This window comes from Onychomys torridus, chromosome 3 (assembly GCF_903995425.1).
Source record: "Onychomys torridus chromosome 3, mOncTor1.1, whole genome shotgun sequence".
NCBI lineage: Eukaryota > Metazoa > Chordata > Mammalia > Rodentia > Cricetidae > Onychomys > Onychomys torridus.
This window is the reverse complement of record NC_050445.1, coordinates 141,089,259-141,115,712: the sequence shown is the minus strand read 5'-3', so window position 1 is coordinate 141,115,712 and position 26,454 is coordinate 141,089,259. Positions and strand designations below refer to the sequence as shown.

Sequence of the window (26,454 nt, the reverse complement as noted above, 5' to 3'; positions counted from 1 at the left end):
CGGCGAGCGAGCTGGGGAGAGCGAGGCAGTTCCGAGTGAAGGACTGGTGCGAGTCAGGCGGCCCTTGAGGCTCTGCTCGCCCACCTTCCACTCTGCCTCCCCCCCTTCTCTCTCTCTCTCTCTCTCTCTCTTCCACTTTTTCCCTCTGAAATCTCGAATTTAGCCAAAGGAAGGAGGTAAGGGGAGCCCCCCCCCCCGCCTCCAAAATCTAATAAAACTTCCACAGTTGGGACCGAGTGGTCGCCGGCTGGCCATGGAGCTGCTTTGCTGCGAGGTGGACCCGGTGCGCAGGGCTGTGCCCGACCGCAACCTGCTGGAAGACCGCGTCCTGCAGAACCTGTTGACGATCGAGGAGCGCTACCTCCCGCAGTGCTCCTATTTCAAGTGCGTGCAGAAGGACATTCAGCCGTACATGCGCAGGATGGTGGCTACCTGGATGCTAGAGGTAGGTGTGCTGGCGACGCTCTCAGGGAGAGGCAATCCTACCAGCTTCACCTACCCTCCCCCCCCACCCCCACGCAGGGATCTTAAAACTGAGAGGGGACTACCCCCGCACTGGCCTCCCTGCGCTGGTGCGCGAGGTGGCCCCGCACCCTTGGACGAGACGCAGTTCTGCCCCGTGCTAGATTAACTGGGGGCAGAAAACGTGGGTGAGGCGACGATGCCGGTGGGGGGTGGGGGGGCATCCCGCTAACGTGTGTCTGCATGTGGCTTCCTCGTCCTCCCATCCCCATCCTGACCTGTTTTGTGGAACCGCTGCCTTCAGTGAGGCCCCCAAGGGTGTAGGGACCTTAAAATCCACACCAACAGTGAAAGACAGACGCCCCCCGCCCCCCGCCGCCGCCACACACACACCCCGAGGCTGGGGCAATGCCACCCTGGCCTCGGGTCCCTTGCGTGTGGTCGGGACTCCGCGTTGGCAGTTTGGAGCGGGAGGAGGGAGGAGAGAAACGGGGAATTCAGGAGAGCCCCGGAAGTCACACTGGGAAAACGTGCGTGTTAGGGGACTCTGAAAGAACCGCTGCTTTAGTCTTGCTCGCAAATCTTTGCGGAGAGAGGAGGGTGCCCACGTATGCACAGCTCTGGACCTGCCGCGCTTTCGCCATGTTGCTTTGCAAACTCCAACTGCAAGGACTGGGAACATTCGCCGGCTCCCCCAAGCACCCCATGATCGTGGCCACCCTCTTTCTGGTCGTGCCCTCTCTCCCAGCCCCCAATCACCAAGGTTACTTACAGTTTGACTGCTTCTTCAGCGCGCAGATTTGGGTGGGGTAGGAAGCGAGGGAGGAGGTGTGTGTAGAGCGGGTAGGGGACACCCCCAGATGAGAGATCAGAGTCCCGTGTGCCTCCTGGAGAGGGGTTCCCCGAATCCCTCTCCCCCAGCTCCCAGCTGGGTACAGCCTTCTTAGCTACTGCCCTTGTGGGCCGCAGCCGACTCCGCAAGTTTCCGCACCGGGATCCAGAGCCTCTGGGGTGGAGATAACGACCTTAATGACACCCGAAACCTCTATTCCGGGGAGCCTGGAGCCTCTCTGGGGTTTTCAGGCCCAAAGGACGTTTCTAGGCTTTCCCCTCGATTTTTAATAATTTTTTTTCGAAGCGCCCCCCCCCCCCGCTCCGGCTCCAGCTGCGGCGGCTGCGGCGCGCTTCCTCCTCCCTCCCCCTCTTCTCCACCCACCCCCCCAACAGCGGCCCCTGGGCGGCCGAGACCACCCTGGACAATTTTTTCAATTGTCGGGAATGATAGAATAGGGTCTGGGGATCCGAATGAGACCAAGAAGTAGACCCTTGGAGCTTCCAGAATATTTTTATTGATTTTTTGAAAAGATGACGAAATCCAAAAAAGAGAGTGAGTGAGTTAGAGTGCGGAGTAGTGAGGAGGCAGAGGGAGCGGCAGGCAGCCGCTGCTCTGGGCTTTGCCTTGGGGTTTGGGGGACTTTAGTTAACCATTTTTTTCAGCTCTGGCGGAATATCCGAGCCCCAAGGGCTCTTCGGATTTACCCCAGTGTTCTCACCTCTGTTCTAATTGCCCTTTCCATTCCCCTCCCCCCTCTCCACAAAAAAATTTAAAAAAATTTTTTTTTTTTTTTTTGGTTCGCCACGGGTTATACTTTTCTTTTCCTCTGTTTCTGTTGCTATTTTTTCACTGTCGTCTCGGACCCTTTCCCACTCCGCTTGTAGGTCTGTGAGGAACAGAAGTGTGAAGAGGAAGTCTTTCCTTTGGCCATGAATTATCTGGACCGTTTCTTGGCCGGAGTCCCGACTCCTAAGACCCATCTTCAGCTCCTGGGCGCAGTGTGCATGTTCCTAGCCTCTAAGCTCAAAGAGACCATCCCGCTGACTGCTGAAAAGCTGTGTATTTACACCGACAACTCCGTGAAGCCCCAGGAGCTGCTGGTAATGCTGCTCTCCTTGCTCCTGACTCTGCCCTCTCCTAACCCCATCCTCCAACCCCAGGTCCATCTTAGGATTCACAATGGCCCACAACTTCTGGATCCTTTACACTAACCAGGTGACTCAGTAGGAGATAGCTAGTCTTCTCATGTCAGGGAATGAACAAAGCTCAATACCTCATGGAAATTTGTGAGGATGAAATTCAGTTGAGAATGTGAGTGTTGAGGGGTGGGGGGGTATAGACTATTTTAGTTAATGATTTTAATTAAGGTCTATCTACATTTCCACCGAACCTTGAGAACGCAATCTCATTTCTCACATGCTACCTGTGTTGTGTCTCCTAAGAGCCTGGATGTGTCGCAGGTAATGACTTACAGATCAATAAAATCTCATAATATCAACATACATATAGTAGCTGATCACTAACTCTTCATACATCAACTTTTTGTGGCCTTCTATTGGCAGGCTCTAAAGCATGAGTTCTTAGCTCCAGAAGGGACTGTGACTGAGACAATTCCCAGAGGGTCCTGTCTTGGCTTGGATTTTCTGCCGAAAAGGCTTTCCCCACCATCTACCCTTTTTTTTTTTTTTTAAACCCTCCTGCCCCTTCCCTTCACATTGCAGCCACACCGAAGGTTCTGCAACTCTGTTTTGCGGCTTCTGGGGCCCACCTTCAGTGGTTTGCACACCTTTCTCTTGCACTGGTAGAAGAGGACCACCCCCTCTGCCTCCCTCCCCCCCCCCACCTTGCTGGCATGGCCTGGGCCTGCACAAAGTCTCCAAGGCTAAGAATGGCTTCTTGAACTGAGCCCTTTGTGAGGAGTCCTCCTTTCTGGGCTTGTGCTGCCACCTAGTGTCAGACATGTGCAAGGTTGGGGGAGGAATTACAGAGAATGCAGAGGGGCATGAATGACTTCACCTTTGAACCACTGCCAGATTTCAGCTGCTTCTGGTTTGGGCTGAGAGGCCCCTAAAGGTGCTTTCTTCTGGAAGATCTGCTTCTTTTAATAACGATGCCAGAGGACGAGTTTATGTTCACATTGCCCTAGAAGAAGGAAGGGCTGGGATTCAAGCCATCTCTGGGTTTTTTTTCATAGTTAAGCGGATTTTTATCCCAACTTTCTGCAAAAAGCTAGGGCAGACTTGAAAGCTTGTGAATTAAAAAAAAAAAAATTAGAATTGGAGACCAGCTTTTTTTTTCTCCCAAAACATGAAATAGAATCTTCCATGTGGCTGATTGAGTTATTTTTCAAGACACCTTAATATTTCCAGGACCAGTGAAGCTAACTTTAACCCTTTCCAAATAAATAAAGCATGCCAGCTTCCCACCTCCTAGCCAGAAGTCATGGGGTCAGGAAGAGCCTTCCTATGTCATGGATGGAAAGAGCTTGCTCCAGGACATACCATAGCTAGTTGCTGCTTTGTAGCCTGTCCCTGAGCTTTGCAGATGGAGCCAGGTGAGCTGAAGAGTCAGGTGCTTCTGAAGAGGACTGGTTGGCAGGGGCAGTTTCCTTTTGAATGAACCCCATGTTCTGGGGGGCCAGCAAAACAAAAACAAACAAAATAAACAAGGTCTCATATAATTCAAGCTCACCTGAAACCTCCATTCTGTTTCAGAGAGGTGGAATCCCAGGCACACACCCCTCAGGTGCACACTTTCTTGTGGTTTTATTTTATTTAGTCCAGTTCATTTGAACAGAATTTCCCCTATTTATTTCACAAAAGGAGAGACACAAGGCTGTTTTCTAGTGGGATTACAGTGAGAGCCCCAGTACACGGGCTGAGGGGTTTTAGGACCCTGTTTCAGCACCTCCGCCTTGCCTCAAATCACTGTTGGCTACAGGAGTTGCAAGTGACCACCTTGGGCCTCTTAGTCATGACGACAAAAGGCCAGTGAAGATTTAGGGGAAAGCACTAAGTGTCATATCCCCAAGACTTCTCCATGCTGTGTCAAAGGGGAAAGTGTTAGCAGCAGAGAGAAAAATACGTCCTCTCACAAGTAAAGGCCAGCTAATTGGCTGCCAATGAGTTGGGCCAAGGAAGCTGATTTTGTTCCTAATCTGCAAGTATCATTTTTTTTTCATGAGAAGTAAAGAGACTATTAGTCCTATGATAGAACACATATCTAATAAATTATTGCCACAGTGCCACCGTGACCTTGACTAGATCTTGCTTTAGTTCCAACTTGCTGGGTGGGCAAGCATCAGCGTTTGTGGACATCAGGGTCCTGTGGGTAGGGTTGGGAAGAAAACTGAAGAAATTTCGTCAGCTCTTGGCAGTGGTTACCTGGCCTCTCATTATCTGCAGTGGAGCCTGACATTTTCATCACAAGAAGAGCTGTCAGCGACTTCAAAGCATGAAGGGCATGGTGACAAGTGAGGCCCCCTTGGGATCATGATCCAACAGCTGAGCCTTAATGAGCATCATTAAAGCTGGTCTGGAACCCAGCCCCTAGCCCAGACCTGGAGTCAGCCTACGGGTGTTTAGTTCTCTGCGCTCTTCCCCCCGTCCTTTGCAGGAGTGGGAACTGGTGGTGCTGGGCAAGCTGAAGTGGGACCTGGCTGCAGTCACCCCTCACGACTTCATTGAGCACATCCTGCGCAAGTTGCCTCAGCAGAAGGAGAAGCTGCCTCTGATCCGCAAGCATGCGCAGACCTTCATTGCTCTGTGTGCTACCGGTGAGAGGGAGCTCGGGGCGGCGGGAAGGCCTACCAACTCCTGCCACTTTGGGTGTCCTAGGCAAGTGGGCCTGAGTTAGCCAGGCTGGGTTTCAGTTCTGGCTTGTTCACTCTTTAGCAGAGCGCGGATATTTTCTTTTTCTGCTTCACTCATAAATGCTTTATGAGGACAGGTGTGGTCAGGGGAAGAAATTAGTGCCTGCTAAACTATTGTTTATGATGTCTAAAGTGCCCTTTGATGATGATATATACTGCTCACTGGTTGTGTTCAGGTCTTTAATCTTTTGAGGAAAAGGACAGCTTGGAAATGAGCCCAAGAGGGACCGTAAGGGAGGTGGGGGGCAAATATAGGTTAGAGCGAGAAGATAAATCTGAGGCCTGCCCTGGTAAGGGGGAAGGAATTCCTTTTCATTCACTAATTCACTTACTGCCTTCTGGTTGCTCCCTCTGCTGAGAGAGAGTACACCTTTTGAGCAAAGACTGGTTTTCCAAGCTCTGGAAAAGATGTTGACGCATAGCTGTTACTGGCCCACACCTGGGTAGAAGTCCCTAGAAGTGTGGTTCTCAATCTGTGGGTCTCAGACCCCACAGGGGTCACTTAGCAGATATCCTGCATGTCAGATAGTTACATTACGACTCATAACAGTAGCTCAATTATAGTTAGGAAGTAGCAACGAAAATAGTTTTAAGGTTGGGGGTCACCCCAACATGTGGAACTGTCTTAAAGGGTCCCAGCGTAAGGAAGGTGGAGAACCCTAGTCTAGGAGCTTGGGAAGTCCAGGGGAGATGTGTCAGGAGTTCGTCTCCTCAGGGTCAGAAGGTAAAGAACTTACCATGAGTGGCGTGCAGCTCAGTTCACCAGGGGTTCTTGAACTGTGGAGGTGTGATAGGGAGTCGGTGGAGTGTAACATTTTAACCCTTGTAATGGGTTAATTATGTGTTTGCCTAGCTGGTTGTGTACTGAACAATAGGGCCTGTGCTTTGTTCGAAGTTAAAAGGTCAGACAGACTTCGTTACTTATCACTGAGTGACCTTGCACAGGCTGTTTCACCTCTCTGAAGTTCAACTCCATCTGCAAAACAAGCTTTTGGATACATCGTTTCTCTAGCCTTTGCAGAATGCATAGGAAAACTAAAACCCACAGCGAAGAGACATGCCCTATGCTTTATAAGGCGCATGCACAGTACTAATTGTGAAAGTACTCCAACAATAGTGAGCCCTAGTCTGAGACTTGAACTTCTTCACTTAAGGTGGATACAGCTTTTCCTGCTATTAGACAAGGGCTCTGACTGGCTTATGTGTGGGATTCCACCTCCCACTCCTGTGTGTGTGTGTGTGTGTGTGTGTGTGTGTGTGTGTGTGTTATTGCCAGCCCTTGGGGACCTGTATCAGGCCTTATGGCACATGTGCCCCAGCTCCTTTGTGTAGTTACCTGTCCTTCCAACAGCTGGGGCTTGGGGGAGTGCACACAGAAGCCTCAGTCTTGGCTCCTCTATGGACAGCAGCCCTCCTCTGCTCCCTGCTCTTCTGCACTGGCCTGGGCTCTAGAGGTCAGCCTCACACTGACCTGCTCTTTCGTCACCCAGGAACTCAGTCCCTTTCCTCTCTTGCCATGATTCAATGGTGGGGGGAGACAACCTCTTCTCTCTGGCCCTGGGACAGCTGACAACCCTACCTCAATTCCCTCACCACCCAGCTGCCAATGGCCACAGCCCTACTTTGACCTTGACTGATAGGTCTTTGGAGTGTGTGGGGGGGGAGTGTCCACCACTTCTTTTTCCCTGATCTTGCACTGGGCTGAGGGGGTGATGGGTGGAGTTACCCAGGCTAAGATAGAGTCTCCCAATCCTGTATAGACCACAGGCCCGTTCTCTATTCTTGGGGATCCCATCCCCCACTCTTGGCTGTCTTGTGCAGATCCTTGGAGCAGCTGCCAACTTTGGGGCCAAAATGGGGAGCTTGGGATTCAGGGACTGAGGACAGAGGTCCACTGGGAGGTGGAGGCCGTCAGGAAGACTGCCTTTTCGGGGCCTCAGCCTGGCTTTAGCCAAGGAGTGGGAAGGAAAGGGGAGAGTGTACCCTCTAGTCAGGTCAGAGCTATGTGCCAAGTACAAAGCCTGAGGCGCAGACCTGGTGAAAGTGAAGAAGAGAACCGCAAGCCTCCTGGGTGTAGAAAGGGTAGGCCTGCCCACAGGGCCCTCATCTCTCCCTTGGTCTGCGCTTGGACCCCTGCAAGTGGATAAACTTTGGAACCCTGCTGGTGATGGTGGGGTCGGGGGTGGGGGTGGAGGGCAGCAATAGGCTGGACAGCCCAAACACCAAGGCCTGCTGCTCTTGAGTGACAGAGCTTCAGGGAGCCAAGATCTAGTGGACCCAAGAATGGCAGGATCCTCAAGTAGCAGATGCAGAGTGACTCAAGGACCAAAGATGGGAGACGCCCTGCCCCCTCAGCCACAGGTGGTGCTCCCGCATGCTCGGGTGCTCAGTACCTCACAGCCTCACCCTAGCTCCAGTCCTGGAGCTGAGGAAGCGCCTGCAGCCAGGGTCTTGGGGGTTCACCGTGGCACAGGAAGGGGCCAGTCCCTGAAGAGACGGTGGGTAGCCAGCCCTGGGGCGATGTTGATAGTTTATGGGAAAAGCCAATTGTGAAATAGCTACTGGGAGCCCTGAGGGATGTCCTCAGCGTATGTGTGTGTGAAAGGGGAAGAGCATGGGGAGTGCAGGGGCCGAGGGAGGGAACAGTGACTGACCAGCAGGCTGCCTTTATGGGACTCTGGGTTAAGGTTGGTGGCAGGGCAGAGAGGTGCTCTCCTCCCCTGTCCAGTTTACAGTGGCTACCTAGTATTGCTCTCCCAGTTGGTCTTGGTGGATGAGAGTGGAGGGAAGGCAGAAGTGGGCTCCATTCTCCTGAGGGGCTCTGCAGCAGGGGCAAGAAGGCCCCTCCCCTGAGATGACCAGGATCTTACTTGGGCACCAGCAACCTTAACATGCTTAGCATGTGACATCAGTGGCGTTGAGTTTAAACTTGGTACAGGTACCCCAGATTCCCTGAAGCTGCTTCTTTTTGCACTGGGAGCCCACCTGGGACTGCTGTACCCAATTGCCTGTGTTACCCCACCTCCACCCCAAGGCTTCTGCCTAGGGTTCACCCAGTCTTCTCTTAAAGGCGTTTATTGATTTCCAGCCCCAAGTTGTAGCCAGACTGTGGTGGCCCTGAAAAGTCTAGGGACTTGACTCTTGTTCTAGAATGTAATCCAAGCCTCTCTGGTAGCCAGGAAGGAAGAGTGAAACCCACATATCCACCCAGGGGCCTCTGAACTGCCCCCAGAGGGCAGTCATGGGGCCAAAAGGAGGAAGTAGCATGTTGAACTGGAGTTCTATGAGTGATACTGGTTATCTCACATCCCATCTGGCCATAAGATGAATGGGTGCTTTTCTTCAGCCCTCTCCTCCCAGCCAAGCTAACAGTCAGTAGCTAACAGTTACTGCCCTTGCACCGTAAGGACAGTTTGTGCTGAATCCTTCTGGGGGTGGCAGATGAGTGTGTGCCGAATGATGTCACGGGTGTCGTTTACTGGCCAATGAGCACCCTGGGTCTGAACTTGCACCTCCCTCACTACAGGTTGAGGAAGAGGAAGAAGCAGAGAAAACAAGACAGTTTTTCTGGGTTTCCTCAGCCTCAAAAATCAACGCCGCTCCCCCTAGTGGTGAGCGAGAGTAGAGCAGCCCCCGGGAGGCTTTGTTAGTATGATTCACTTGGGCTCCTACTTTGAGTCAGCGTCAAGCGCTTTGAGCAGGACCACACACAGCCTCCCAGATTTAGACTCCATTAGCTTTGAAAGTTTGGCCAGTGAGATCTCATCAAAAAGTGCAGATTCCACGTTGCTGGATATGGAGTGCCTCTCCAGACACCCAGCTGCTTCTGCGGCATCCTTGGGATTTGGTGCCGCAGTCTCCTGCTGACTCTGCAGAGGTGGGGCCCGTGGAGTTGGGCTTCTGATGAAGGGCCCTGCTTTTGTCTTTTTCTTCACGGTGTGGGAGGTAACTCTGAGGGTTGTTCTAAACCCAGACTGGATGGGAGTACAAAGGCGTCCCTAGTCAGAGGTCCAGCACCCCTAGTGATTGACCCTGAACGAATCACCTTACACCTCAGGATTTCCATTCACCTGGTATGTGTCCTAAGTCTGCACCCTCCGGGAGGGAGTGAGGAGGCCAGGCCTGGGGCTTCTCGGTGAACCACATCAGAATAATTGTGGACTGCATGGTAAAGCTAACTACTGACTTAACAGCTCCTGGAACTGGCTCTGTAGACCAGGCTGGCCTTGAACTCAGAATTCCACCTGCTTCTGCCTCCCGGGTGCTGGGATGAAAGGTGTACCACCACTTTGCCAAGCAAATTACTAACCCTTCTTAGGTCAGAAAAGTTTCTTTTGAAGATATCCATGTAGTGTATGTGAAGTCAAGCATTAAGATACCATATTGGTGCCAGGCGGCGGTGGCGCATGCCTTTAATCCCAGCACTTGGGAGGCAGAGCCAGACAGATCTCCGTGAGTTCGAGGCCAGCCTGGTCTACAGAGCGAGATCCAGGACAGGCTCCAAAACTACACAGAGAAACCCTGTCTCGAAAAACCAAAAAGAAAAAGAAGAAAAGAAAAGAAAAAAAAAAGACACCATACTGGGATGTATTGCTGTGTAATAAATTGGCTACCCAGCTATACGAAACTGCTGCTTCTTGGGAACACCTGTTTTAGCACAGTGTGGGGTATGGGGATGACTAGTCGTGCATGTTGGAGCATGGTATAAAGAGTCAGTCAGGCTCTGCCCAAGGAGGACTCCCCTCACTCAGTACTTTATTGGGGAAAAGGAAAAGGTAGAGCCTGTCCCCATAAGGGTCTTGTACCTATAGCCCAGGCAAGCCACAAATCCCTTCCGGCTCCACATGCTAACCTTGAGTTGGTTTTGTTAGCAGTGTAGCTGCGAAGTTCTGCAGGGATGATGCACATGCCTCCTGATCTGGAGCCTGGGCACAAGGAAAGGAACATGAGGACAGTTCCCTGCCCTGTCACTGCCAGGTGCTCTCACCCAGGGCCTCTGTGGGCCCAGGGCCATGGGCTGACTGCCTCTTCTGTACTATGAATGTCACAGAGGGGAGCTAACAAGGTTATTGGGCAGAGAAACAGTCTCCTGTGGCCCATATGGGAGAGACCTACAGCAGAGCAAGAGGCGAGGAGGTTGGCTTCGTCACACCAGTTAGGCAGATCGAGAAGACACAGGCAGGGCTTGGCGGCCAGTAGGAGTTGGGTGAAACCCCATAATATATGGCCCTCAAGGTGAAAATGGTGAATGGGGAAAAGCCAAGGAGAGAGACAGACAGACGGCCAGGCCTACCCAGTGTTCCTGGGATTGAGCCAGGTGGGAGGGGACGCGTGCACGGTTCGCTGATTCACAGAGTGTCTAGCAACAGTGGAGATTCAATGCTGAGGCACGGTGTTCTCTGCTGAAAAAGCTTCACAGTACCATGCTGCTGCAGGAAGGCATTGCACTGGGAGAAGGGAAGAGCCTAGGTGGCTCTGAGCGTTCATGTTCAGCCCAGTAGTCTCATATGATCTGAAGTGTGACTTATCTGCCCCTCTATGTTCTCCCTTCTGTCCCCACTGGACTTATTGATGTCTTGCTACAACTGGTGATCCTACACTGGAAAGTGGACCCCATTTCACAACTGTACTAGACTGGATCACAGTCATGAAGCCCCTTAGGAAATCACTCAGTGGGAACTAAGTTTAGGGTCCCAAGTTGCCACTACTACTTAAGGTGAATAACAGTATGATTGGAACACAAATGTTAGTCTTTGGTATTTGAGTAAAGTTCTGTCTTCTGTCCTAATGTTCTGAAGATCCTTAACAAATGGTTAGAAGTTGAGGATTAAGGGAATTTGGGCCAACTCACCTCATCTCCTACATTACTGCTTCTGTATTTAGCTTACATGCACACACATGTGAACACACACACACACAGGAGTGTTTTGTCTACATGTATGTATGTGTACTATGCACATGCCTGGGGCCTGTGGAAGCCAGAAGAGGATATCAGATCCCTTGGGACTGGAGATACAGACAGTTTATGTGGATGCTGAAATCGAACTTGGTCTTCTGCGGGAGCAATAAGCTGAGTCAGTTCTCCAGCCCCTCTCTAGTATTTATTTCTTTACACTTAGCCAGAGACTGGGGCAAGGTCCTGTTGGGAATATCATTCTTCACAAAAGTCTTCATGATTGCCCATCTCCTTGTGCTTTGCCTTCCTTCCTTCAAACGTCAAAAGCCTATAGTTATCCTACCTGCAGGGTAGATGGAGTACTGACCTGTACAATTACATGCCTCCTTGACCCTGTTCCACCATCTCCCGGGGAAGATGCCACATTTTATTCACCTCAATGGCCATGGCAGAGCAAAGAACATGGTACCTGGCATGTATTGACTTGAACAATTATGGGGCATAGACTCCCCAGGACGTGGAGCCTTTGGTGACTTGCTGTGTGCACTCAGATAAGTGACCTTGCTCTCTTGCCTTGGTGTCCCTTTTAAGATTGAGAGTACCCACAGTTGGCAAAAGAGCTTCCTATGGAAGGAGTCAAGGGAGAGCATGGCTGTGGAGCCAGGGATCCTAGGCCAGTGGTCTCACACCTTCTGATTTGCAAGCATCTGCAGGCTGGCAAGCTCGGGCCCCTTTCAACTTCTGTGCTTAACTTTCAGCCTCTTGTTCTTTCCAGACTTCAAGTTTGCCATGTACCCACCATCGATGATCGCAACCGGAAGTGTGGGAGCAGCCATCTGTGGGCTTCAGCAGGATGAAGAAGCAAACACACTCACGTGTGATGCACTGACTGAACTGCTGGCCAAGATCACCCATACTGATGTGGTAGGTACCCACCACCTTGGCTGAAACCTGGTGTCTCTCCTCAAGTTCTGGGAAAGATGGTGGTTTATGATGGGTCAAAGGTTGTTTTTTTGTTTTTTCTTCTTGGTGTTTGTCTTTGAAGATCAGCATTTAAGTCAGTGTAAGCTCTAGCAGAGTGACGCCTCACCCTCAAGGTGTATGTGTTACTGAGGATTGGGCTCTGAGCATGCCAGGCCATCACTCTACCTACCACTGAGTCATATCATTATCTCTTCTCTAACTTTCATTGAGAGACAGTCGAACAAAGTTGTGCAGGCTGGCCTTGAACTTGTGATCCTCCTCCTTCCACCTCCCTGGTGGCTGCGATTGCAGGTGTGCACCATTAGCTACCTTCTGCTTCCTCTTGTGGGTTTGAAAGCCTGTGTGTGCCTTAAAATACAGACGGACCTCAGCAGACTGATGGGAGGGGGAAGGGCCGTTGACTGGTTTTCCTCTGTGGTATGGGGTTTATGTCCATTTATGTACACGTTGTCAGGCCTCTGCTTTGCCATGGAGAACCTCCAGTTCTGCTACTCCCCTCTGAGGAGGTAAGGCTCAAAGGGGACAGCTAAAGCTGGGCCGTGGCCACAGTGGAGAGAGCACATTCAAGATGTGGCCCTGTGTCCATGCTGTCAAGCTTTCCACCATCCTGTCTCTGGCTTTGCTTTTGATCAGAGCGGTGACGGATGGCCAGACACACAAAGATCAAGTACGACACAAATTCAGGGAACTATTATTAGCTTTAGACTTTTTCCATTCTGTGTGGATGGCCCCAAGTCTGCTGCTGGCTGCCAGAATTCAGAGCTCTTAAACAAGAGAGGTTTTGAGATGGGCCAGGATTCTATACGGTCTTGGTTTCAGTGCCTAGGACATAATCATTGGAGAGGGTTCCATCTGAGATGGCTCACAGAGCCCAGATAGACAGTTCCCTGCATTTTCCCCAGGCAACAGAGAGGGTAAAGGAGGCAACCTGGAAGAAAGACAGGTAGTAGTGGAGCTGGGCCCTCACACCTCTGAGCTCCCACTCCAGCCTGGAGACTGTTCACTGCTGAGGCTCCCGGGAACTTGGTATTTGCAAAAGGCATTTGGTTGAAAGGCGGGGCAGAGAGAAGAGTATTGCTGGTCCTCAGGTCCTGGTGCTTCACCATGGAGAAGCTCAGGAATTAGAGTGTCCTGTGAAGGAATTTACTGGGTTCAAGGGTCGTGTCATGTGATACACAGGCCTGTGGCTGGTGTCTCCCCAGGGTCTGCTGAGCAGCGGCTGTTTAAACACAGGGAGCTCAAGGCCATCCATCAACTTACCTGTATTGGGCCTTGACCACTAGCTCAGAGAGGTGGCAGGCCTTGAAGAGTTTGATAGAACTAGGCCTGGGCTCTACTCTGAACCAGTTTTCAGATGGGCTATGTTAAATGTTGGTGCCAAAATGTATGCTTTTCAGGAAGGGTTCCAGATATAGATTGCAAAGCTCTCTGTTTCTAACTCCAGCACAGTGTGAAAACCTTTCTAATTCTCCAGAAGTGTATGTGTATGCGTGTGTGTGTGTGTGTGTGTGTGTGTGTGTGTGTGTGTGTGTGTGTGTAGGAGCTCATCCCTTTCTTTCCTCTTCCTAATGTCTCCTGGTAAGGTTCCCTTTATAGATAGGATGCTAGCCAATTGCAAACAAGCCTTTCTTCAACTCACACAGAAAATGCCTACAACAGTGCTTTGACCCTCAGATGTCACTGCATTTTCAACAGTTCTAGGACTGCTCTGATTGGGCTGACACCCCCCAGAAGGGCCCCATGGTTTGCCTCCCTCTCCCTTGTCCCACTCCTTACTGGTACATATGGACAGAAACTGCTCGTATGGGCCACTACTGAGACTCTGTGCCCTGATTTACATGGCTGCACACAAACCTGTCATTTCATACTGGAGATGGCATCTTCCTCTTCCTCTCTCAGAAACCGTGCAGCAGACAGGAAATCCAAGTTTGCTGCTGACTGGGATCCTGTCAGCTACAGCTATTGATTTGATATTTTATTTCTTTACACAAAAAGTTTAATTACCTTTTTTCTGTGTGTGTGTGTGTGTGTGTGTGTGTGTGTGTGTGTTTAAGTGTATAAGTGTAATGCATGCCACAACTCGCATGTGGAGGTCAAAGAACAACCTCTTCTGGTTGTTGGCTCTTCTTCCCCATGTGTGTCCTGGGCATTGAACTTGGGTCACCAAGCTAGGTGATAAGCACCTTTACCCACTGAGCCATCTCACTGACCCTGGCACTTTGTTTCTGCAAGAGACCCATGTTTTGTCTTAATTTGAGGGTGCAAGTCCATGCTTGATGCTCACAGTAGGCCCAAGAACAGACTTTGCAGGATTCTAATCCAAGCATGGACATAGGAACTAGAAAGATCAACCTCACCTGTCCAGGTAAATGGCTGGTGCCTCCGTAAGTTCCATGTGTACCACTGACCCCTGAAGCTCACTCATCTGCTTCCCAGAAGTGTTTTCAGTGGAAAGGTTGGTGTGCCCGCAGCTTCCCAGGTGCTGAATGTCCTTCGCTCCATCAGCGTGTGCTCTCTGAAGAGCTGAATTCCAGAGTGAAGGTCAATAAGGCTGCCATTTGGAATGCACTGGTGTTCAGAGGGGGAATTCTGCTTTCATGACCTCTGTTCACCATTTTGTGAAAGAAGAAGCGGTGTGCTTGGACCACTCCTCCCGACTCGATTCTGGAAGCACTTAGAATGTCCATTTGTTGCAGACAGCTGCATGAGAAAGTAGAAATGGGCAAGGCCTGGTCCCTAGGCACCATGCTTGAGGCTGAAATAGACAGATGGAGCATGGAAAATCACTTGGCCATTAATCAAGAAATGTAAAGTAAGGGCTGGAGATGATTCCGTGCTGGAGAGCACTACTGGCTGCTCTTCCAGAGCACCAGGATTTGATTCCCAGCACCCATGTGACAGCTCACAACAGTCTGTAACTCACACATGTGGTGCACAGCTACGTAGGCAGGCAAAACTCCGATGCACATAAAATAGATGAATTCAATTTAAAAAAAAAAAAAAGGAAAGTAAACCATGGAGCATCCTCACAAGATCTTGGATTAACAAATGCTAGCATGTTCTGAACTTTAAATGAGGCACTTCTTTAAATAATGGAACTCATGAGGCCAATTGTAATTTGAGCCGAATAACGTTTGAGCTGAATAACATGTCCTTGGACTAGAGAAACAAAATGTCATATGACCATATGATGGGTTATTGTGGAGCCTTTCAAAAGAAACATCAGCCTGGGGTTAAGCTTAAAAACACTGCTAAGTAAAATAAGCCAGACACAGGTCATATATGAAGAAGCTGGAGAGGTCAAATTGATAGAAACAAAAAGAATAACTGAGGTTCCCAGGACTTGGGATGAGGAAAGAAAAGGGAGTCAGTGGTAAATGCATATAGAGATTCAGATTGGAGATGCAACATCCTGGGCATCACACACAGTATGGATGTGCATAGCACTCAAATACACTAAAAATGGTTGATTTTATGTCATAATACTTTATCCATATATATGGATAGATATGGGTATGTATATACATATGAATATAAACACATGCATTAGATATACATATGTGGGTGGATATATATATATACATATATATATATATACATATATATATACATATATATATACACATATATATATATATATATATATATATATACACACATATATACATACACATGCATTGTGTGTACAAATACATATGAAACATCCGGGACTCCCCCTGTGAAATGCCAGCAGGTGTATTGGACTGTCCCATGGATAAGTTAAACCAACACCCAGGACCACGTTTACCCCTTGTGGCAGATAGCTGACCAGAGTTCCTGAGTTCACCTTGTTCTTTACAATCTGTTCTACTCTCACTGTAAGTGGCAGCTCACGATAGTCTGAGATCAAGGTTGAAAGCAGGTCCTCTTGACTCATCTACCACCTCTGAGCTACATTCCACAGCTCACTGGCAGCAGATAGCTGAGATTGCAGGGACCCACTCAGCTCTGAGAAAGTGGGTCTTTGTTTTCCCATCTTGTTGCCAAAATAAACCGGAATGCTCCATTCCAAAGAGAAATCTGAGTGAGAAGCCTGACAGACTTACAGGGAGAGAAGTCTCAGAGGGTGGTGTATTTTCGGTACTTGTTACTTCTAGCTACAAGTTAAGAGTTGCTAAAAACAGACCCTAGCCAGAGGGGGCAGGCTCACTCTCAGGGAACTTCTACCTACCCAGGCTTCCGTTGCCAAGGGTGAGAGCAGGGATGGCCATCTCCGGCCCCTGGAGAATCGGGTTCCTTTTCCATGCCCTCCACAGTGTGATCATGCTTTGGTCCAGCGTTTACCTCACTGTTCAGTTGACTATAAGGTCTTTTGAATCTACGCAACTAGACTTGGCTTTTTATCTCCAGCCTCTGGCAGTCATGGGGTAGTGAGGTTGGGGAAAGGGAGGGAGGGAGGGAGGGAGGGAGGGAGGGAGGGAGGGAGGAAGGAAGGAAGGAAGGAAGGAAGGAAGGAAGGAAGGAAGGAGGAAAGGAAGAACAAAGGACAAGCAGATTCATTTAGGACTTTTAGAAAGGGCTGGAGATGATTAAGAGCACTGGCTGCTCTTCCAGAGCACCAGGATTTGATTCCCAGCACCCATGTGACTGACAGCTCACAACAGTCTGTAACTCACACATGTGGTGCACAGACACATAGGCAGGCAAAACTCCAATGCACATAAAATCGATAAATTTAATTTAAGAAAGGGAAAGTAAACCATGGAGCATTTACCATCTATCTAGATCTACCTGCCTGTATGTATGTGTGTAATTAAACGTTAGTTATATGTCAGAAGATTTATCTTAGTGCAAGCCACTTAATCCTCTCTTTCAGTCTCACACTTAACGAATTATAGAGTGGAATTTAGGGCTGGTATGAGGCTCAGTGGTAGGATACTTGCCTAACATGGGCAAGGCTCTGGGTTCAATCTCCAACATTTCCAGAAAGGAAAAAAAAATGAATTGAGGCTTCCATGCTCTAAAGATATGAGGAAGTTTCTAGAAGGTATTTAATAGAACAAATACCAGCTGTAGTCACACAGCCAGCTCTACCTGGGTTACATCAGAACTCCTTGCCATGTTTTCAAGAACTGCCCAGAGTAAATTCTAGAATTTAGGGTTGTCTTGGCATTTTATGATACTGCTTGTAATTGTAAAACAAATAACTTCAGTGCAAATGGCTCGTTTGGGGCCCCAGGTTTTCTGTGGGGTCCCTGGCATCTCTTCTGTTCCCCCTTAGCTCGAAACCTGGTGTTTTCTCAAGCCATCTCTGGGACCCACGTCATCTTTAGTGGGCTTCATAGGGGTCAGAAACTCTGGGAAGCAAGGTTGGAAGGCGGGCTGGGGCGGGGGAGGTGGGCTAGAGCTGGGGGCTGCCTCCCTCCCTCCCTCCTCATTTCTTGTCAGCCTCATTTGGTATGCAAGGAAACGAGCCAAACAGCCTGCAAAGAAAGGAAGAATGAGATAGTTTCCTAAGTTGTCTCTGCCTGAGTTGGCCGCGGGTCTGGGGCTCATTCAGCCCTTTGTCCCCCTGTTGAGTGCAGTGCGTGTGTAGTGACAATGGGTTGATGCAGTAACACTGAGGGCTAATGGTTGGAGTTCCGTGGGTCCATTCATGGAGGCGGTGGAGGGTGCAGGGCCGGGAGCTCGAGCCAGCAAGTGGAGGAAGTCGGGGGCCCGAGTAACGAGCTGGAGATCACAGCCGCTGCTGTCAGGGCTCTGAAGATGGGGGACCGGGGGCTGAACAGGGAGGGGGCCATCATCAGAGGAGTTGGAGGGGTGCCCGACCTCCAGCGCAGTGGAGTGCCACCTGTCCGGCTGACAGACTAGCATTATAGCTTTCCTTTTAATCAGCTTAATTTGGGGCATCTTAACACAATGCCTGCTGCTTTGGGAGGCTACGCAAAGCCGAGGTCCTAGAGTTCCCGCTTGTCACAGGGATGCAGCACCTTTTCATCAGGGGCCCTGTTGTCATCACCCCTACACACACGCACACACGCACACTCAGCCTGGGTCTTCCTTTCTAGAGACTCTCTGTCCATTATGCCCTTCCTTGCGTCCTGAAAGAAGCAGAGCTGTTGGAAAGAGAAAGTTCTCAAATTGGCGACTTGTGTGGATTTTTCTGCTGTCATTCAGGGACAAGCCACACCATTCCCCAGCTCCAGTTCCCAGTTTGGTCTCTGTAGGCCTCTTACAGCTCCGCATTTGCTGATACTCTGATTATTTATTAAGACATCATTTGTGAATCCTGTCCCTTTGGAATTACTCTGAACTCCACACTTCTCTCCTGTGGCCTCCTGGCACAAGCTGTGTGGCTGGGTTGGAGGCAGGGCTCTTGTGTCTTTCTAAGACACCACCTACCCCCAACCCCTGCAGCTAATATTCTGCTTATTGTAGATCACAACTCCCTTGCGATGGTGTCTTCTTCGCTTTCCACCAGCTCATAGGAAGTTCCTTTGCCCTGTAAGGCCCAAGAAGGGCTCCTACAAAGAAGCGGAGGGAGGATGTTATACTAGGACTGGCTGACGTTGGAAGGGTACAGTGCAGATTTCTCCACCTGCAAGAAGTGGTATATTCTCCATGGTTTCTGCAGGGCAGGCTCTTGCCTTTGAGATTTCCACCTGCCTGAGCCAGGACTGAGGGACCCTAGCTAAAAGTAGAAATGGTAGCGGACAACTTCGGGGGGAGAGGAAAGTGATGGCTAGTCGAGCAGAGACCTCAGGTGGGCAAGATGGGTCTACTGTGTGAGCAGCAGGTAGGGTTCCAGCTGTCTTTCCTAGGTTAACCACATTAGTGCCTGGTCTCTTCTCCAAATGAGAGGGATCAAAGGTCAGGGGTCACCTAGTCGGTAATGATTAGGTTTTCAATTAACATTGGAAAGGAGAGTGTACATTTTATATAAAAATCTTTGGATCTTCACCCATTGCTTAGAACAGCCTGTGAGCCTGCCCTTGGCTGGAAGGTGTGTCAGGTCACACTTGAATCATTTTGAGCCCTTGGCTCTGAAAGTCCTATAGAAGTGACTGCCAGATGTCCTGTCTTCCCTGTAGGGGTTTCTCTACAGGGCTTTAAAGGCAGAGAGAAGGGAAGGCTTAGTAGGAAGAGTCAGGAAACTGCCCATCCTAAAGCCAAGTCCTTAAGCTCTCTGCAGGCTGATCTCCTCAGAGGACCATCTGGTGTGATTCATACACTGGTACCATGGAGATGTACATTGGTCATAATGATAGGGTAGATGTGCCAACCAAGATGATCTTGCCCACAGAGCGTATGATCCTCGGCATATGAGTTCTTCATTTAGCATTGTTGAAATTGGGTTGGTGACTCCCAGTGCTGGGCCACACTATCTCTAGGACCAGACCTGTGGCACATCCTTGTCTTAAATATTTGCTGATCCATACCTTCCTTTAAAGAAATCTAAGATGGGCATGTTTGTGTGCCCGCAGTCCCAGCTACTCAGAAGGCAGAGGTAGGAGGATCACTTGATTAAAGCCAGCCTGAGAAGCATCCAGTCTCAAAGTCCAAAGGATTCTTTCAGATTCCAGGACAGACAGAGCCATTACCACACACACACATAGTAAACAATGATTATTTATTGACCTGCTGCTTAGCAGTTCGTTTTTATAGATGGAGAAACAGAGATTGGAGTTGACAAACGGAGCTGTGCCCTGCCAGTATGGAGTCAGCAGCAAACTCCGCCCTCCCTTTCCCATCATGCTCAGGTTCAGGGAGCATTTCACCTCTGACCTTTGCCCTTGGTCTGCCATCACTCCTGATCTTCAAGCTATAGTTTGAGACGTGGAGCAGATGAGAGATAGGAAAGAAAAAAATGGATGGAGGTGGGAGGCAATGGAAACTTCGCTCCTTGGTACTTAATGCCAACTTTATTTTAGGTCTTTGGAAAATAAAGATAATGCCTTTGTGCTTGGAAAAATAGCAGCCTCTAGGTAGTGAGATTTGCACTGTGAAATAAACAGGGGAAGTGTGTATTAAGCTGTGGGCAGGCAGGGGGAGCTTCAGGTTAGCACAGTTTCTGCATACATAGGCTGCTTGAAAGTGCAGGGAGGCAGAGCCAAGAGACTAAGGGGGACATCCCTACCAGGATCAGTTTTCTTAGCTTGCCCCCCACCTCCCCCAAGCGTCTAGCTTGAGCCATAGTCCCGTCCCAGTGACAGCATGACTTGCCCTCACATTCCATGTCTCCCAGCTAATAGAAAGAAGCTTCTGCCTGGGGCAGCTCGCTCTGGACTTTCCCTACCAAATATAGACTAATAAAGGCAATAGTGCAAATTCTTGCTTATTCCCAAATTGGACAAGCTCAAGCGTCCTCAGGTTTGTAAACATTCTGCATTGTGTTTTTGTGAAGAGAGTTCAAGGGTGGTAAATGAGCAGAAAATGCAGAGATTTTTAGTTTCTGAACACTTTCAACGGTTAGGCATCCCCCTGGTTACCTGTTCCCTGGTTGCTGGCTTGGTTAACAGTGTAGCACCTTGTAGGAACCGAGTCCTTCTGTGCCACCTCCAACCTTTCCCAGACAAAACCTCCAGTTGGCCCCTTGATGTCCAGGCAAGGGCTTTTTTTTTAAAGCTGGATCACTTTCTGGTACATATGTTTTAGACTAAGAAATGCCTGGGTTTCAGCTGAAATGTCAGCTCCTATTGGCTCAGTCTGGGATGGACTTCTAGCTAGTTGCCAGATGGTGCTGATGCTGCTGGCTCATGTACCCCACTTCATGTACTGAGCTTCCATGGCATTTGAGAACATCTCTCCTCGCCATCATACTTACTTCTACAGAAAAATGAGTACAGGGTGATGGGAGGTGGACTGTGTCTGTCTCTGGGAGATGTTTTGTGCAAGTGCATATGCTAATAGCCCCTGTCTGGACCTCCGTCCTCCAGGATTGTCTCAAAGCCTGCCAGGAGCAAATCGAGGCTGTACTGCTCAACAGCCTGCAGCAGTTCCGTCAAGAACAGCACAATGGATCCAAGTCTGTGGAAGATCTGGACCAAGCCACCACACCTACAGATGTTCGGGATGTTGACCTGTGAGGATGCCGTTCGGGGCCTGCAAGAGAGAGGCGTGTTAGTCATCTGCTCGCTCCTTCTCTCTCTAGTTATGTTTTGTTCTTTGTGTTTTAGGATGAAACTTAAAAAACAAATTCTGCCCCCACCTAGATCATATTTAAAGGTCTTTTAGAAGTGAGAGGAGAAGGCCCTATAATTGAAATGCATGTGGTGCCTGCTCAAAGTACAGCAAAGTACCCTTGTGTATGCAAACAGCTATTGTTTGATGATGTCAAAGTCATAGTCAGATGCTTACAGGAAAACTCGCAGACTAGCTCGAGATTATGTACACCTGCAATATGGGAACAAATTAGAGGAGACTGTCTTTTGTGCTTGTGAACTAGTGCATACGCCCCTTTTCATAGAATTGCAAGGAGTTGTGGATGCCAGTAAGGCATGATTAGGTTGCAATGCAGTGAACCCAAGAAGGAATCAGAAGCAAGCAGGGACATGCTGGAAAGGTTGTACAGAACTACCTGTCCACATGACTGAACCATTTTGGATGTAAGAAGCACCTTGACGCCTCACCGCATGTTACCGTGACTTAGCATGGCGAGGTCTCTACATTGCATACTCTCACTGTCTACAGTAGCTGCTATCTAAGGGATATATCTTTTGCCAGTTGGACACAGGTGATTGGTTCCTAAGTCTCATATTTGGTGAGTTTGTGCTTCTTCCTCCAAACATGGTTCACTGTAGATATATCCTACTGTTACCTAATGGAGGGAGTCAGCTATGGGCCATGACCAAAATTCATCGAAATGGGGGCAGATGGAGACCACAAGCAGAATCTGAAACTAAGCTTTCCTATGTAACAGAAGAGGCCGAGGTGATCTTTAATCCCTTATTAGGAAAACGACAACTTAGCTTCTGGTGCTGACTGGCATGTCTGGTCCACAGTTTGATGCTGTTATAAACCATTCCATTAGAAAAGCACTTTGCAAGATTGTTCTGCGGTGGGGTGGGGTGGGGTAGGGTGGGGTAGATGGGATGGTTTAAGCACTCGTGTTGAATATTCCTTCCTTCTTTGCCCCTCCCCTTCCTGTCCCCTTCTGGTTACTGTTCATTTCTGGAGTCTGATGTTCTGGTACTGAGCTCTGGTGTCCCTACCAGGACTAAGAGATCCTTCTACTGACATACCCATCCCAGCCTAAAAACAAAGGTCTAAACCGTTCTGATGGCATAGAAGGATTGATCCCCATCTGTATTTTTCTACTTCGAACATGGAAAAACATCAGGGTGTGGCATTTTATTCCCTTTTCCATTTTTCTGTTTGTTTGTTAATTTTACTGCAAAATTATAGTATTCATTGTACTTGAATTTTTCCTCTCCCACTTCTTTGAGGCAGTCAGTAAACAGAAGTCGGAGCCACAGCTGTTAACTGACAAGTAATGAAGCTATTTGTTAGAGTACTTGCCTTTTTTTTTTTTTTTTAGAAAAGATCAGAACAGGGCTGCTTTGAAGAATTGACTTCCTACACAGGCTCCACCTTGTTTCATAGTATGAGGGTTGAAGATGGAGAAACAGCTAAGGGTCTCTTATCTTTTGTTTTTCTTTTGTTCTGTTCATTATTATTATTTTTCGCTGCTAAGCTGAGGTCGTTCATTCTCTGTTCACATTAACAGTACCTAGCTGTAATGTTTCACGGTGTGCTGCTATTTTAGAAACATTGTTATAATATATTATTTTACTGCTTAAATTTCAAGTCCTGAAGTAGATGGTTGAGATGAGTTCTTTGTACTGGAAAAGCTTTTCCTCGGTTTGTTTTCTTCTGGTAGCGTATTGATGAGTTCTGTTTCATTCTGTTTGGTTCCTTTTCTTTCCTGGTTCTTCTTTTTCCCTCCCTCCTCTGATCACATTCTTCAAAGTATTCTTTACCTCAGGTTTACTGGACAAAATCAATAATGATAACAATGTACGTTTTTGTTTTCATAATACCTCACAGCTATACAGTTTCTGTTGGGATGGCCGCTAGCAGGAGGCCCAGGGCCCAGGGCCCAGGGCGGAGGGCAGGCAGAAGCTGGGCAGCCTCCTAGGTAGAAGGCAGAAGGGATCTGACCCGGGGTCTCAGGCCCAGGGATCTTTTCTGTCTCCAAGGTCACTAGGCTCCCCCTTGACCCAGGCTCCCACCTCGTGATAAAAGAGCACGTGGAAGGAAGGAAGGGCTCTTCCACACAAGGCAGACACTTGGCAAACACAGGCAGTGGACTAGGTAAGCCTGACTTGCATGCAGTCACCAGGATCAGTAATCAAGAATTCTGGCAGACAGTTAGGAGACACCCCCAACCCCACCCCCATCTTGTAGCCCATTCAGAAACAGGACTTTCTTCTTCATAGGGTCCCTTCATCATGAAAGCTGACCAGTTTACTCCTCCTTGGCACTGACACCCCAACTTAGGATGTTCTTCAAAGTCTTCCTAGGACTGAGTCTCGGCTGCTGAGCTGCAGCATACATTTCACACTCCTGTCCTCCACAGTGGCAGGCAAGGGCTGTGCAGGGCCAGGGTGTCTGTGGGTGCCACTGAATGGCTTCAGGTTTTAAATCCCATTGAGGGGGCCAGGCAGGAAGCACAGGTTAAATGAGTTTGGGACGCATGTTGAAAGGGAGTGAGAGGCCATTCCTCTGGTCTCAAGTGTATTTTGGAGGGATCAGGACTCGGTGAGTTAGCACGACCCTAAAATTCTAGGGAGTATGTGGTGGGACAGTGGGTGATGACTTGGGAAGTATGAGAGGGGAAAAGGAGCAGCCTGTAGCTAGCCAGTGTTTATCTGACACTCACATTGCACAACACACTCTTCTAGTCTTTAAGAGCCTGACAGACACAGTCCCTTGAGTTCTTGGGCAACTGGGGTGCCTGATGAGTTACACAAAGCACACATGACCTTGGAGTTGAACAGAAACACAGAATGAAGGAAGCAGACACACCAGGGAAGAAGCAGGCTACTGTCTGCTTATCTTATCTTGGATGGAGAAGACACTTCCTGTCTGCCATCCTCAGAGCCTGTGTGATGAGGTATGCAGAGTGGCTCTTTCGCCTGTACTTTGCTTACACAAGGGAAGGGAGCCTGGATTCCTTGGTGACCAATACCCTCTGCTTAGATCTGAGTCTTCTTAGTAGTATTTTTGTCCCAGAGGGGTAGAAATCACCCCAGCTTGCTCCTCCTGCCCCCTTCACATCCTACAAAAGGGATTGCAGACTCTGGTCTTTTTCTGCCTTGTTAATGAACTTTTCTTTGTTTTGTTTTGTTTTTTGTTTTTTTTTTTTCTTTGTCATCATTGTTGTCTGTACTTTCTCCAACCATGGGGGCTAAGTTGTCCCCCCAGCTTGCCAAATTTTAATCCTTCCCTGTTTTGACCAAATCCTAGAGGGGAGGAAACCCTAGTATGCCAAAAATAATATGCTAAGCATTAGATTCAGAACAGTTCCTAATAGCCAGGCAGCCTGCAAGAGGATGAAGGCTGACCATCTGCCAGTGCTGAGTAGCGAGCTCCTTCTAGAAGGGACAGCTTTTAGAGGTTGCTTTGTTTGAACTGTCCCCAGGATGCCATCGAAGAGCAGGGCACATCTTGGAGGCAGCTAGCCTTAAGGTGTGTGCCTACTAAGATATACTCCTCTCTAGCAGCTAGTCAGGCTGGGGGTATATGTAGCTGCCTTGGATCCCATCCTGGTGCTAGTAAGATAAGTGACCCCTCAGAGGGAGCTTAATAGCTTTCTTATAGTCTAGCTCTTTGGGAACCTACCAATCTGTGCCTTGAGAGAGGTAGTACCAACAGACTAAGATTGATGGCTTTCACAAAGAGGGCAGATGAGCTTTCTCTGCATGGGCTATGGGGACAGGACTGGGAAGATGACGCTTGTACCTTATGTCCTATAAATACTGGTTGTCTGGTTCAAGAGGGTATGCTGGTGGTGTGAAAACTGGAGGTAGCAATAAGAAGTCTAAGTAAGCCAGCTGACTTCGAAGCCCAAAGGATTCCTCTTTGCTTATCTTAGACAGTCCAACCTTGGGAATAGCTTTAAAAGGGAAATTAATACTGAGACAGTGAAGTCCCCTAAGTCAACAAGCCCTCCACAGGTACACATTGCACACAGGCTTTTATCGGTGCAGACTGGGGGATGGGGGGTGTGAACAGCTGCAGCACACTCATCCATTTGTAAAAGATCGGGTAGGAAGATCCAGGAGGTGTGACTTCCTTACCCGGCGTGGCCTTTGACGATTCTAGAGTCTCAACATCGCAGAAGAGGCGGCACTTGGAGCCAGGACCTGTGCCCCTCTTCTCTTAAACTGGGCTGGGCCATCAGACCCATTCTTGGCTCTAGTTTTAAGAAGCCAACAACAAATCCACACACTTGATGGAGCTGCAGATCCATCACTTTGCCTGCAGCCCACTTGTGGGGAGAAGTGCCTTACTGACCACAGTCAATTCAACAGGTGCCTATCTTTGCAAAAAAAAACAAAAACAAAACAAAAACAAAAACCACACACACATTAAAAGGGTCTCTTAATTTTTGTTGGCTGTCATTTTTTTCCGAGACAGGGTTTCTTTATGTAGCTTTGAAGCCTGTCCTGGAACTCGCTCTGTAGACCAGGCTGGCCTCAAACTCAGAGACCCACCTGCCTCTGCCTCCTGAGTGCTGGGATCGAAAGCGTGGCCGAGGCCACCACCACCTGGCTGGCTGTCATTCTTATGCTGATCATCTTGTATGTCCCCAGCAAGCCACCAGGCCGTCGAATTGTCTCCATTATGTTTATTATCCTTCTGCCGTGTACCTCAGATCTATCAGTTATGATCTCTTGTCTTGGATTTTTTCTTTTTTAATTTGCTTTAAGAGTGTGATGCCATATCAAATCAATGTTATTCTCTCACAGTGTACTCTATAACAGGTGTGGGTGGTTTTTATGGTTGGGATACTAGAAAATGCTAAAGTAGCATGATCAGTGTGAACGAAATAAAAGGTCTGTAGGAACAATTTGGGGGAAACACATTGTATTGACTATGACGGTGGTGACATGGTCACCTGTTAAGTTTTAAGTGATTTAAAAAAATAACTTGTTCTGACTAGTTTGAAGTTGGATTTGAGGGTGGAGTTGTAAGTGGTTTTGAATGCAATTAGGTTATGCTATTTGGACAATAAACTCACCTTGACCTAAAATGTCTGGCCATTGTTGACTTATTTCCAGACTGGTGGTCCTGAGACTGAAATACACCTGTCCTGACTCAGAACTCTGCTGGCAACAGTTGGTAATGATATAAAATACAAATCATAAGCCAGAAGTGAAACCACATCCATGTCTTTACAATGAGGAATTGTTGACTGCCCCA

At 48.8% G+C, this 26,454-nt stretch overlaps 1 protein-coding gene across 1 annotated transcript; it reads left to right on the top strand.

The window, feature by feature from the left end:
* Positions 1 to 25,704, top strand: Ccnd2 (cyclin D2). The gene is made up of 5 exons (XM_036182044.1): positions 1 to 445; positions 2,182 to 2,397; positions 4,913 to 5,072; positions 11,840 to 11,988; positions 20,964 to 25,704. Exons 1-5 carry the CDS (start codon positions 254 to 256, stop codon positions 21,111 to 21,113), a joined length of 867 nt encoding a protein of 288 aa, XP_036037937.1. The 5' UTR covers positions 1 to 253; the 3' UTR covers positions 21,114 to 25,704.
* The last annotated feature ends 750 nt before the right edge of the window (positions 25,705 to 26,454 follow it).

Coding starts and splice junctions, on each gene's coding strand:
- Ccnd2 (XM_036182044.1), top strand. CDS start 254: ATGGAGCTGCTTTGCTGCGAGGTGGACCCGGTGCGCAGGGCTGTGCCC. Junction 2,398..4,912: donor TGAAGCCCCAGGAGCTGCTG/GTAATGCTGCTC, acceptor CGTCCTTTGCAG/GAGTGGGAACTGGTGGTGCT. Junction 5,073..11,839: donor CATTGCTCTGTGTGCTACCG/GTGAGAGGGAGC, acceptor TGTTCTTTCCAG/ACTTCAAGTTTGCCATGTAC.